Genomic DNA, 12,653 nt, shown 5'->3' with positions numbered 1-12,653 from the left:
CATGGGCGTGCAGGGCTTCCAGGACTACATCGAGAAGCACTGCCCGAGCGCCGTGGTGCCGGTGGAGCTGCAGAAGCTGGCCCGGGGCAGCCTGGTGGGCGGCGGGCGGCAGCGGCCCCCGCACACGCCGCTGCGCCTGCTGGTGGACGCCGACAACTGCCTGCATCGCCTCTACGGCGGCTTCTACACCGACTGGGTGAGCGGCGGCCAGTGGAACCACATGCTCGGCTACCTGGCCGCGCTAGCCAAGGCCTGCTTCGGCGGCAACATCGAGCTCTTCGTCTTTTTCAACGGCGCGCTCGAGAAGGCGCGGCTGCACGAGTGGGTCAAGCGGCAGGGCAACGAGCGCCAGACGGCGCAGCAGATCGTCAGCCATGTCCAGAACAAGGGCACCCCGCCGCCCAAGGTCTGGTTCCTGCCACCCGTCTGCATGGCGCACTGCATCCGCCTGGCGCTCATCCGCTTCCACGTCAAGGTGCGGCCCGCCGGGCGGGCAGGCTGGCCGGGGTCCGCGTGGGCCTGGCGGCCGGGGGCGGGGTTGGAGGCCGGGGCTGGGCTGGGGTCTGCGTGGGCGTGGGGCCGGAGTCGCTTGAATTCAGAGTCAGGGTGGGTCGGGATCTGGAGTCCGAGGTCGGGGTTGGACTGGAGTTTGGGGTAACAGAGAAGGAGCGGGCCAGAGGTCTGGGCCTGATTCGGGGTCTGGGGTGCGGGCTTGGGCCGGGGTTGGGGTCTGGGGTCCGAGCGGGTCGGGATCTGAAGTTGGAGCTGGGCAGGGTTCGGGGTCTGGTCCGGGGGACTGCAGGCGCCTCTCCCCTCCCGGTCTGAACTGCTGCAAAATGGACGCGCGGCCTGGAGCCCGGCCGGCGGCTGCGAGTGCCCGGGGTCTGGGGACTTCGGCTGCTCCAGGCCGTCCGAGAACCTTAAGACCAGCGGATAGCTGCAGGCTTGGAGGGTGCAGTGCCACCATCGCTGAGATCCGGAGTATTCCTCCACTCTTTGAAGCAGGTAGATTAATAACCTGAACTTTTATGAGACGCTGGTTTTCCTTTAGCAGGGCTTGAACAGCAACAGGTTTTTTGGGGGAGCAAGTGGGCTAGATGGCGACAGAAAGGGGTCTCCAGCCACTGAGGGTGGATGGAAGGTCTGCCTACTGCTGTCACCCCGGCTCAGCTGGGGGCAGTGACCTGGGCAAGGCCTGTGGAGTTAGCCTCTTCTTGAGAACGCAGGGCTGGGTCCAGGTTCCCTGGAAGATGACAATTTTTAGAGAAATTGTCGGATTTTCGTGTGTGTTAGATTTCAAAGAATCATAAATTTTGACATGCTGAAATTTTGTCAGTTCTGTGACTTAGAGTCTACGTGAAAAGGTCTTTGGTTCTGTGTATCTGAAGTGAAGAGAGTAGTTCAGAGTCAGGGCAAAGAGAATGTGAATCAGAGTTTCCAGGATTTATTTCTCTCTGCACAGTGAGGACTCTACCACTTTGGGCTGTGCACTCAGGTAATCAGAGCTTTGACTGTCCGGCATTCTGCTGTCCTTTTGGCAGAGGTCTCCTTCCTGAACCCAGGCCAAGGAGTGCTTGAGGACCTAGCAGCCACGGCAGAGATAACATGCAAATCAATGACCCTTGACTTGAGTTTTGATTGCTTCCTTTTTGATTGTTCTTTGTTTAAAATTTTTAGGGAGGCCGTTTTGGTTTTCTGACTTTTGCCACTCTGCCTTCCAACGTGTTTGTCATTCCTTTATTTCTGCTTGAAACTGTGCTTGTTCCCAAAGTTTGTGAAATTCAAACTTCCTGATTGCTCTTGCCTGTGCTGAGATGGTGGTGGTTAAGCCTAAAGTGATAGCGGAAGTCCCACCCCGATCCTGTTGCAATTGGCGACAGGGTTTCTAAGTGTGCGGGTCGAGGCTGCTGGAAGAGCGGCGATTGGTCTGTGAGTATGGCAGAGACCTAGCCTGCGTCCCTGGGGAAGTTCGGCTGAGAGCCAGGGACTGCTGCTGGCATTTTCTGCCCTGGAGCCTGGGCTCTCTGAGAAGTAAGACAGTGCCGACTCCCAGGTGTGATCCACCTCCAGAAGATGCCCTGAGTGTTAACAGTTTTATCTTGTTCAGAGATGGAAACTACTACTGGAAAGACAATGAGCTTTCTAGTCAAGTGGCTTTCAAAGGAACACCGTAAATTTTACTTAGGATCGGAGTCAGTGTTTGTACACAGTCACTGTATCTTTTGAAAGAACTGCTAAATTCTTTTTTAATTGTAAAATTTCTTGGTATTTATCTTTGTGCCCCTGTAAATGTCTCACTTACCTGCTGGATGCCCAGAATTTTGACCAATGTGTAAGTTAGTAAGAAAGTAGATTTAAGATCATTTTTTCCACTTAGGTTTCTGCACTCAAGATATAATTGAGTCTATAATTATTTTGCTTTAGATAAGCTTTTAACTCCTGATATAGAACCACAATATAGTGTTAATTTTACAGTTTAATATAGTAAAGACTCAATTCCTTGGTGGACACTTAACTGGCAGCCTCACCTTTTTGGAAAATGCCTAAGAAATCTAGCTACTAAAAATTTCTCAGCAGCCAAATGAGAGGTCAGGAAGCTTTGGTATAGTGACCCAAAAAGGAAAAAAAAAGCTTTCTGTTTCCTCCTTGAAGAATCAACTTCTCTCCCTTGTAGACTGCCCTCTCCTTTTCAGATGTAATTCTGATAAGCTTAGTTATCTATTTCTAAAATTAGCTTGAGAAAAGGGTGCAGAGGAAAGTCTGCCAGGCAGGCGCACCATTAATAGAAGGAAGTGACGCTTCACAAGGGAGAAGATAGAAAAAGCTATAAAAAACACACATAATTCTGGGGCTTCCTTAGAAAAAAGAAAACAACCCTATGTACTTCAGTAGCCCCTGAGGGCAGTATGGTTTACTCTATGAGGATGATTTTGAGCCAGAAAAATTTATGTTCAGCATTCTCTAAGGGAGTGAAGGGAGTGTACTGTTTTTTAAAAATACCCATCAAATGGTTAAGTGAATTAAAACCATGATGGCATATCACTACATACTTGTTAGAATGGCTAAAATAAATAATTCTGGCAATGCCAAGTGCTGGCAAGAATGCTGAGCAATTGGAATCGTCCCACATGGCTGGTGGGAATGCAAGATGGCATGCCACCCTAAAAAACAGCTCCCTTAGTTTATTATAAAATGCATTTACCATGTGGTCCAGCAGTTGTACTCCTGGGTATTTTCCTAATGAAACTATTATTCACACAAAAACTGAACTTGAATGTTCATAGCAGTTTTATTCATAATAGCCAAAACTGGAAACAACCAAAATATCCTTTAATAGGTGAATAGTTAAGCTATGGTACTGTGCAATACTACTTAGCAATAAAAAGGGAGAAACTACTGATACATACAACTTGGATGAGTCTTTATAGCTTCATACTGAGTGAAAGAAGCCAGGCTCAAAAGGTATGGTTCTATTTATATGACATTCTCTTGAAGATAAGGCTGTAGTGATGGGGACCCAATGAGTGGTTGCCTGAGGGTGTGAATATAAAGGGACAGCAGGAGGGAGCTTTTTGGGGTGATGTAACCTGATGGTAGTGGTGGTAGCATTTTTTTTTTTTTTTTTTTTTTTTTTTTTTTGTGGTACACGGGCCTCTCACTGTTGTGGTCCCTCCCGTTGCGGACCATAGGCTCTGGATGCGCAGGCTCAGCGGCCATGGCTCACGGACCCAGCCGTTCCTCGGCATGTGGGATCTTCCCGGACCGGGGCACGAACCCGTGTCCCCTGCATCGGCAGGCAGACTCTTAACCACTGCGCCACCAGGGAAGCCCTGGTAGCATGTTTTAAAATCATAGAACTGTACATCAAAAGTAAATAAAAGTTAATTTTACTGTATGATATTTGTATTTTTTTTTAAGGTTAAATAAAAATTGGCAAAGGAATTGATGCAAACATCTCACTATATATAATGTTGGGCATATGAGGCATTTTTCTTACAAAAATCTACCATCGTATTGGCCGTCTCCAGGGTTCTGCAAACTGGCAGAAAGTCTTAATTTCCCGTCAGCTTTGCTTAGAGAAATCTTCTTTGGCTTAGAAGAGTATGTCTTTGCTAAAGTAATAATTGCATTTCTTTAACCATTAGAAGTTGGCCCACACATCAGCTAATTTTGTTCAGGTCATTAAACTGCCCAGCCTGAACTTGGCTTCTGTTAGTTACTAGGAGCATTTCCTCTTGTGTGCCTTGAGTCATCATAACCTTTGAAACTTGGTGAGGACTGATGTTGATTTTAAAATCTTGGTGGCATTAGATGCCTGGAGCTTTACTAAATGTTTCTGCCTCAAGACTTGTGGTGTTGGTGTGCAGGTTTATAATGAAGTCCTTGAAATTTTATCCTGAATCGGTACTCTGGGGTATTTACTCAGATCTTACATAAAGCAGAGCTCCTGTTTTAAGTCACTGGAAGAATGTGAGATTAGGCTGTGGCCTGAGATCTTGGGATGATGATCTCTTTCTTTGTATACTTTGTAGGGTGCCAGTCCCATGCTAGGTCATCTCTCACAGTGCTGTCTCACTTAGCCCTCAGTGTTTTGTTAATGTGGGAAGAAACGGGATTGCGATTGCTGATTGAGCAACGTCTGGGGACGAGTAACCAGTAACCTCTTCAAGAGGGAAGTGGTGTGCTGAAGTCAAAGTTCAGTTTCATTGTGTAAGAATGCTGTGGGGTGTGCCTACCTACAGTTCACTCTCAGGTCAGATCTGATAGCAAAACGCCTCTGCTGCTTTTTCCAGGCAGCACAGTTTCTATCCAAGAGACACTGAAAACTAGCAATATACTGTTATTCTTAAAGATCTCTAATTGATCAGGGAATACTTACAATTCAGAATTGACCACATTATAACTCAAACCAGCCATACATTTAAAATACTTATTTAAAAATATTTATTTTCTTCAAGTGTACCAGTTTTGTGACTGGCTTATTTCTCTTAGCCATAATGTCTTCAAGGTTCATCCATATTGTAATGTTGTGTCAGAATTTCCTTCCCTTATAAGGCTGAAAAATACTCTATTCTGTGGATGGACCACATTTAGTTTATGGATTCTTGGGTTGCTTCCCCCTTTGGCTGTTGTGACTAATGAATAGTGCTGCTGTGAATATGGGTGTACAAAAATCTGTTGGGAGTCCCCGCTTTCAGTTCATTGGGGTATGTACCCAGGAGTGGAATTGCTGGATCATTTGGTAATTTTATATTTAATGTCTCAAGGAATCACCGTACTATTTTCCACAGCAGCTGCCTATGTATATTTTATATTATATATCATATGTTATCAAAATAGTTTTAGTTTTTAACATTAATGCGATCACTACATTATTCAGCAATTTGTTTTTTTATAAGTATGTACAAAATCTTTTCATGTCTGTACTTACAGTTCTAATTCTTTTTAATGCCTGCATAGTGTATGATTTATCTATCCCCTACAAGTGGTATGCACGCACAAACTTGGTAGATTGAAGAGTCTGCACATTTTTGTTTTTTTTTTTGTTTTTTTGCGGTACGCGGGCCTCTCACTGCTGTGGCCTCTCCCGTTGCGGAGCACAGGCTCCGGACGCGCAGGCTCAGCGGCCATGGCTCACGGGCCCAGCCGCTCCGCGGCATGTGGGATCTTCCCGGACCGGGGCACGAACCCGCGTCCTGTATCGGCAGGCGGACTCCCAACCACTGCGCCACCAGGGAAGCCCGAGTGTGCACATTTTAAAAGCCTTACAAGACTATAGAGCCAACATTGCCAGACCTTCAGATTTTTCGGGAAAGTCAGAAATCCAGATTTTTATTTGAAATTATTCCATTTAAAAAACACCTTTAAGCCAAGGAAAATGGACTCCGGGCTAGATTCAGATCTTGAGCCACCAATTTGTGACTTCAGCACTGATACTTATCAACAATTATCACCCATTTTTTAGGTTTAAAGTTAGACTTACCAAAGCCCATTGCCTCCTCCCTTCAACATTGCATTGTTGAAGCCTTTTTGATTATCAAAGCACTTCCATTTCCTGGAGTTACTGAAATATGACTTTCCATAAATGCCATAATTCTGTGGACCTTTTCTGTTATATACTCTTATTATTACCTCTTTTGAGGTTAATACTATGCACATATTCTTTCAACATCTGACAGTTTCCAGTGCACCCTTTTACTGTTCTCGAAGACTTGAGCAGCTGGTTTTATGTACTTAGAGATTACTTCTCCAATATCCCATTCAACACACAAACTGACTGTTCTCTCTAATCTGACCTCAGATTAGTCACCTCTAGTGACTATTGTAATTTCACTTTAGCTACCCTAGGGTTTGTGTCCTATAATTAGCAGGAAGAATGATACCACCTTTAAGACTTCAAACTGCATGTCCCCCCTAGAGCCTGACTTTTACTGATACACCCTTCATTCTCCTTTCACTTTCCACAATTGTCTCTTCTCCCAGTCTGTTCTGATTTCACTTTTAGCCCTAACTGGTTTGAGCCTGATGGTCACCTATTTCAAAGTTACACTTACCACCCTGGAGTCATCTTTGGCATTTTTATCATTCCATCCTGCCAGTCCCTGCAATATGACACATCAGTTCTAGCCCAGCGGTCTCTTACTTACACTTCTGTTCCTCATTTCTAGTATTCCCGACATGTGAACTCACCAAGTTTACCGAAAAGGTCTGGTGGGTTGTGAAACCAAATTATTGGGTGTTTATCAGCATTTAGAAAAATTCACACAGAATAAAATAGAATAAAAAGGAGAATGCAAGACATGTATTAAGGGTGAATACCATTATATTAAACTGTGTCTTACTGTGGATAGTAGTCAGAATTGCCTCTGGATCTGACCAGGCCCCCGTGCCTAGTATCAACAGTGGAACTCATCTTGCACACAATGTCAGAGCACCCTGCAGGGTCCTCAGGTGAGTCATTCTCCTGGCAACGACTGTCAACAAAACCATTAATCCAAACTCCTTATTCAGGCTTTTAGACCCTCCTGCAATCCGAATCCATTCTACCTTCCTTAGTTTCAGAATTCTTCTGTTATACTTTTAAAATGCTCCCAACCAGACTGTTTACTGTTTCCCCAAGAAATGTCCATTTCCCAACTCTACTGATGTCTCCCTCTGTCTACCCCACTTTCGCTTGCCAGAATTTTGGTTCTACCTCAAAGCCCATCTCAAAAGCTTTATTGTAGCTACCTTCATATGTATCTCCCCCACTAACTCTAAGCTACTTGAGGCCAGGGACTAATTTTACTACTCCTGTATTTCCTATGTTTAGTATAGGCATTCAACTTTTTAATCATATATTTACTTTGTTCTATTTATATAGGCAATTAAATTATTGTCTTTCAACACCTGGGTCAATGGCCATTAAGTACGATTTATTTTCTTTAAATTTCTTATTCTCTCTTCTCTGGTTTCCAGTGATGATTCATTCTCCCTTTAGCAAACATTGAGTGCCTGCTATTGGCCAGGTGTGGAGGAGTGAATATAACAGAAAAGAATGGAATCCTTTAAGGAGTTTACTCTAGTGGAAGCGGGGCTGGGGGTGGGGGCTTGTTTACATCATTTTCCCATGTCAACGTTTGGAACTTTCTTTGATGCCACAGGACAATCTATTTAGTCACTGAAGAGCAGTGATTCTCAACAGGGGCTAGAGGGCTGGTGATTTTGTCAAGGTCTAGAGACATTTTTGATTGTCACAGCTGAGGGCATACTGGCTGCAGGCATCTAGAGGCAGGGGCCAGGGATGCTGCTAAACATTCTACAATGCACAGGACAGCCCCACAGTAAAGAATTATCCATTCCCAAATATCACCAGTGCCAAGGCTAGGAAATCCTGATGTGAACAAGTCAAAGAATTCTAAGCTTTGGGCCTTAGTAAAGCCATATAAATGTTTGAAATAGAGATTTCTAAGTATACCAGGGAGATAAGTAAAAAAAGAGAATATAGCTTAGTTTTCTAAATAAGATACGTACATACACACACCTTCTCTCTTATATATTTCTAGACCCACGTTGCTCTTCATTTTGTTTTATACAATTAGAATTTATACAATGGAAAGAAATTAATTAAAACATACTATACATTCCAGCCTTAGTAAGAAATTGACCGTAGGAATAAATACCATGTAATATGAAGAGGAGTTCCTTTTTTTTAAAATTGGGATATAGTGGACATATAGCATTATATTAGCTTCAGCTGTACAGCATAATGATTCAATATATGTATATATTGTGAAATGATCACCACATTAAGTCTAGTTAACATCCATCACCATACATAGTTATACTTTTTTTTCTTATGAGAATTTTTAAGCTCTCTCTTAGCAACTTTCAAATATACAATACAGTGTTAACTACACTCTCCATGCTGTACATTACATCCACATGACTTATTTATTTTATACAGATGACCCTTGAACGACACGTGTTTTAGCAGTGTGGGTCCACTTATATGTGGATTTTTGTCAATAGTAAATATTACAATCTGTGGTTGGTTGAGTCCATGGATGCAGAACCGTGGATGGAGGACTAACTGTAAATTTATACACAGATTTTTGACTGCGTGGAGGGTTGGTTTGCCTAAACACCTCCCTCCCCATTGTTCGGGGGTCAACTGTAACTGGAAGTTTGTACATTTAGACTTCACCCATTTTTTCCACCCCCACCTTAAAGAAGCAATACTTTAGAATTGAAAAATTAGATTTATTTTCCAATGGATTTATAGACAAAGTTTTATAAATAGAACAATTAGATGTAAGTGAATCAGAGTTCAGATAGAAATATTCTAAAATTCTCCAAATGTCTCTATATAGCTGGAATTAGTTTTTACTTATGTTTATGTTTTCTCTAGCAAGTAAGTCCTATGATGGATGACCACCTCTTAGAACATTATGTTATCCATCTCTTAGAACATTGGCATGTAGTACGTGTTCAAAATATATTTGAGAAATGGACAAATAAATCAATTCCAGACTCACCAGTTAGTCACCTTGTGCAAGGCAGTGATGGCAGAAAGATGGTAGAAAGTTTGTGTTCAAACCCAGAGTCTAGTCAATTCCACAGATAAGTAGTCTCAGTTTGGCCACCTGGCACAGAGGCTTTATCTTTGATTAAGCCCTTTATGCTTCTTAATTTAGGAGCTGTGCTGAAGACATCAAAGGGGTGACTGCTTAGGGAAATTGGCTTCACTTAGCCATCTTTTTTTTTTCTCCCTTGTATACCTGGCTCTATCAAACATTGTTTCTAGGTAGTTTAGGGCCAGTATAGAGTTGAACTTGGCACACTGATTTATCTGCAAAGGTGATGGTAAATCTACAGTAATTAAGGATCTGTGATCTAGAAACGTGATTCTTTTGTACCCCGGTTACTTGGTATTTCCCGCTTGTCTCTAGAATAAATTTATTTCTTTGGAAAAACTGAAACTACCCTGTTGGTATTTTGCCAGTTAGTGTAGGAAAGTATACTGGAAGGAGTATTACTGGAGGATTGAGTTTTCATAGGTCTGGAGTGTATTGTTCATCTTCATGGGCAGGAGTGCCAGCCAGTCCAGACTGGGAGGGCCTCCCTGGACCGCTTGGATGAGCACAGGCACCATGGTTTTTCAATCTCCTGTACCTATGTGAGCCATTAAATATTTCAATAAAGAATTTGCACGTGTCACCATTTTGAAATAAATTGCATCAATCTGAGATTCATTTTTCTAAATTCCAAAAGTTAAATTTTGATGTATTTTGGAATTGGATTTTTAAAAAGAATACTATTGCTTGGAGTTAGCTGAATCATTAGGAGATTAATATAGTAGGCTGAGTAGACACTGAATACAAATAATGTTGGTGTTTCAACACTCCTTTTCTCTTTTAAATTAATTTTTATTGGAGTATGGTTGCTTTACAATGTTGTGTTAGCCTCCACTGCACAACAAAATGAATCAGCCAAACACATACAGATATCCCCTCCCTTTTGGACTTCACTCCCATTTAGGTTACCACTGTGCACTAGGTGAGTTCCCTGTGCTATATAGCATGTTCCTATCAGTTGTCCATTTTATCTTTTAATTTTTTTTGCGGTACACGGGCCTCTCAGTATTGTGGCCTCTTCCGTTGTGGAGCACAGGCTCTGGACGTGCAGGCTCAGCAGCCATGGCTCACGGGCCTAGCCGCGCTCCACGGCATGTGGGATCTTCCCGGACCGGGGCACGAACCCGTGTCCCCTGCATTGTCAGGCGGACTCTCAACCACTGCGCCACCAGGGAAGCCCTCAACATTCCTTTTATTATTTTTATTTTAAAAATGTATGAAGTTTAACTTGCATTTCTTTTAGGACATTCACTCTCTTATTTAATTTTTTAACAGAGAAAGAAAACAGTTTTATTATTGAATAAGCATTGAAACAGATTGCAGTTGCATCACAGGCAACCTGCTAAAGAGATTGCAAAGAAGAAATCTCACCCTTTTATGTAGGCTGGCAGATATAATACATTACATATATGCTAATGTCATTATCCAAAGGAAAAATAAAACTTCTGTTTTGACAAGGAGGAAGTTATATCTTGGAGCTAAGTGCCTAGGATTTCTGAGAAAACAGGGAGACGGGGTGCCACCCTCTTATTATAATTTTTATCTTTATTTTTTAATTGTAATAAACTATAACAAAAGTTTTACCATATTAACCATTTCTTATTTTTATTTTTTTATTAATTTTATTTTTGGCTGCGTTGGGTCTTCATTGCTGCGCGTGGGCTTTCTCTAGTTGCGGCTAGCGGGGGCTGCTCTTCGTTGCATTGTGCAGGCTTCTCACTGTGGTGGCTTCTCTTGTTGCAGAGCACGGGCCCTAGGTGTGCAGACTTCAGTAGTTGGGGCGGGCGGGCATAGCCGTTGTGGCTTGCGGGCTCTAGAGCACAGGCTCAGTAGTTGTGGTTCAGGGGCTTAGTTGCTCCGCAGCTAAGCGTGTGGGATCTTCCTGGACCAGGGCTCGAATCCATGTCCCCTGCATTGGCAGGTGGATTCTTGACCACTGCGCCACCAGGGAAGCCCGCCCATTTTAACCATTTTTAAGTGGAATTAAGTTCAGTAGAATTAAGTACAATCTTCCCTCAGGTATATGCAGGGGACTGATTCCAAGAGCCCCCTCAGATACCAAAATCCAAGGATGCTCAAGTCCCTGATGTAAAATGGTGTAGTACAGTGAGTACAGTCGGCTCTCCATGTCAGCGGATGCGAAACCACATTCACACTGCTATGCAGCCGTCACTACCATCAATCTCCAGAAATTTCTCATCTTCCCAAAGTGAAACTGTCCTCATTGAGCACTAACTCCCCATTCCTCTCTGCCAGCCTGTGGCAGCCGCCATTTTACTTTCTTGTCTCTATGAATCTGACTACTTAAGGCACCTCATATGAATGGAATCACACAGAATTTATCTTTTTGTAACTGGTTTATTTCACTGAGCATAATGTCCTCGAGGTTCATCTGTGTTGTAGTATGTATCAGAATTTCCTTCCTTTTCAAGGATGCATAATAATTTCTTGTGTGGGATAGACCACATTTTGCTTATCTGTTCATCTGTCAGTGGACTCTTGGGTTGCTTCTACATTTTGGCTATTGTGAATAATATTGCTATGAAGATGGGGGTGCAAATATCTGTTTGAATCCTTGCGTTCAGTTCTTTTGAGTATATGCCCAGAAATGGAATTGCAGGATCATATGGTGATTTTATATTTTGAGAACTGTTATACCATTTTCCACAGCAACTACACCATTTTACATTCCCACCAGCAATGTGTGAGGGTTCCAGTTTTTCCACATCCTCGCCAACACTTGCTTATTTCTGTTTTTTTTTTAGTAGCCATCTTAATTGGTGTGAAATGGTATCTTGTGGTTTTGATTTACATTTCCCTATGATTAATGAAGTTGAGAATCTTTTCATATGCCACTCCCTTATTTTAAAAGAAATTGTTTTTCCTTGCTTTTAAGACCACTGCAACCAATTCTTATAGAATAACCAAGAGCTATATAAGGTAAGACGTTTATTCAGCCATGATTACAGATTTCTTGAGGAGGAGAGATTTACTTTTAGAGACATTGGTAATGTATGTCATGACACTAAAATTGCTCTTTTAAAGTAAACAACAACAATAAAAATCTTCTACCAAGTTAGCATTGACTTTCATGTTCTCACTCTTCAGCTCGACTTGAGTAGGGAGTAAGTAGCCTGAGTAAGTTTTACCCACCTCATACATAGTGTCTAGAATCCTGTTGGATAAAGGTCAGAGCCTGATTTTTTTTTTTTTTTTAACAAAAGAATTTAGGTTGACTTATCCTTTTACGTTCAGGTTAACTTATATCTTTTAAGGCTAGTAGCTGGTTGGAGGACGTGTCACATTATTCCCTGAGCCTCTGTAAAATTATTCTAAAGAAAAACCACATATGATATTTTTTTCTTTGTGTCAGAAAATCTCTTTATGACAACTCATAGTGTTTCAGGTCCTGCATGAAAAGTATGAAGAAGTAGATCCTTTCTCACATAGCTTACTTAAAAATAAATAGTACCTGACATTTATCAAGTGCTTATTATTTATGAATGATTCTGAGCTGTTTACATGTAGTAACTCATT

The 12,653-nt window shown here is 42.4% G+C and overlaps 1 protein-coding gene across 2 annotated transcripts in view; it reads left to right on the top strand.

The window, feature by feature from the left end:
- The window catches only part of FAM120A (family with sequence similarity 120 member A), a 103,327-nt gene continuing 90,674 nt past the window's right edge, over positions 1 to 12,653 (top strand). The window contains exon 1 of one of the 2 annotated variants that reach the window (XM_024741354.1): positions 1 to 475. In XM_024741354.1, coding sequence (XP_024597122.1) covers positions 2 to 475 — 474 coding nt within the window. In that variant the 5' untranslated portion in view covers position 1. Of the gene's footprint in view, positions 476 to 797; positions 1,006 to 12,653 lie in introns of those variants that run through there. The other variant, XM_024741355.1, reaches the window with a different exon arrangement.

The sequence above is a fragment of the Neophocaena asiaeorientalis genome, unplaced genomic scaffold (assembly GCF_003031525.2).
Source record: "Neophocaena asiaeorientalis asiaeorientalis breed wild unplaced genomic scaffold, Neophocaena_asiaeorientalis_V1.1 scaffold558, whole genome shotgun sequence".
Lineage (NCBI taxonomy): Eukaryota > Metazoa > Chordata > Mammalia > Artiodactyla > Phocoenidae > Neophocaena > Neophocaena asiaeorientalis.
This window is presented reverse-complemented; position numbering and strand designations above follow the sequence as displayed.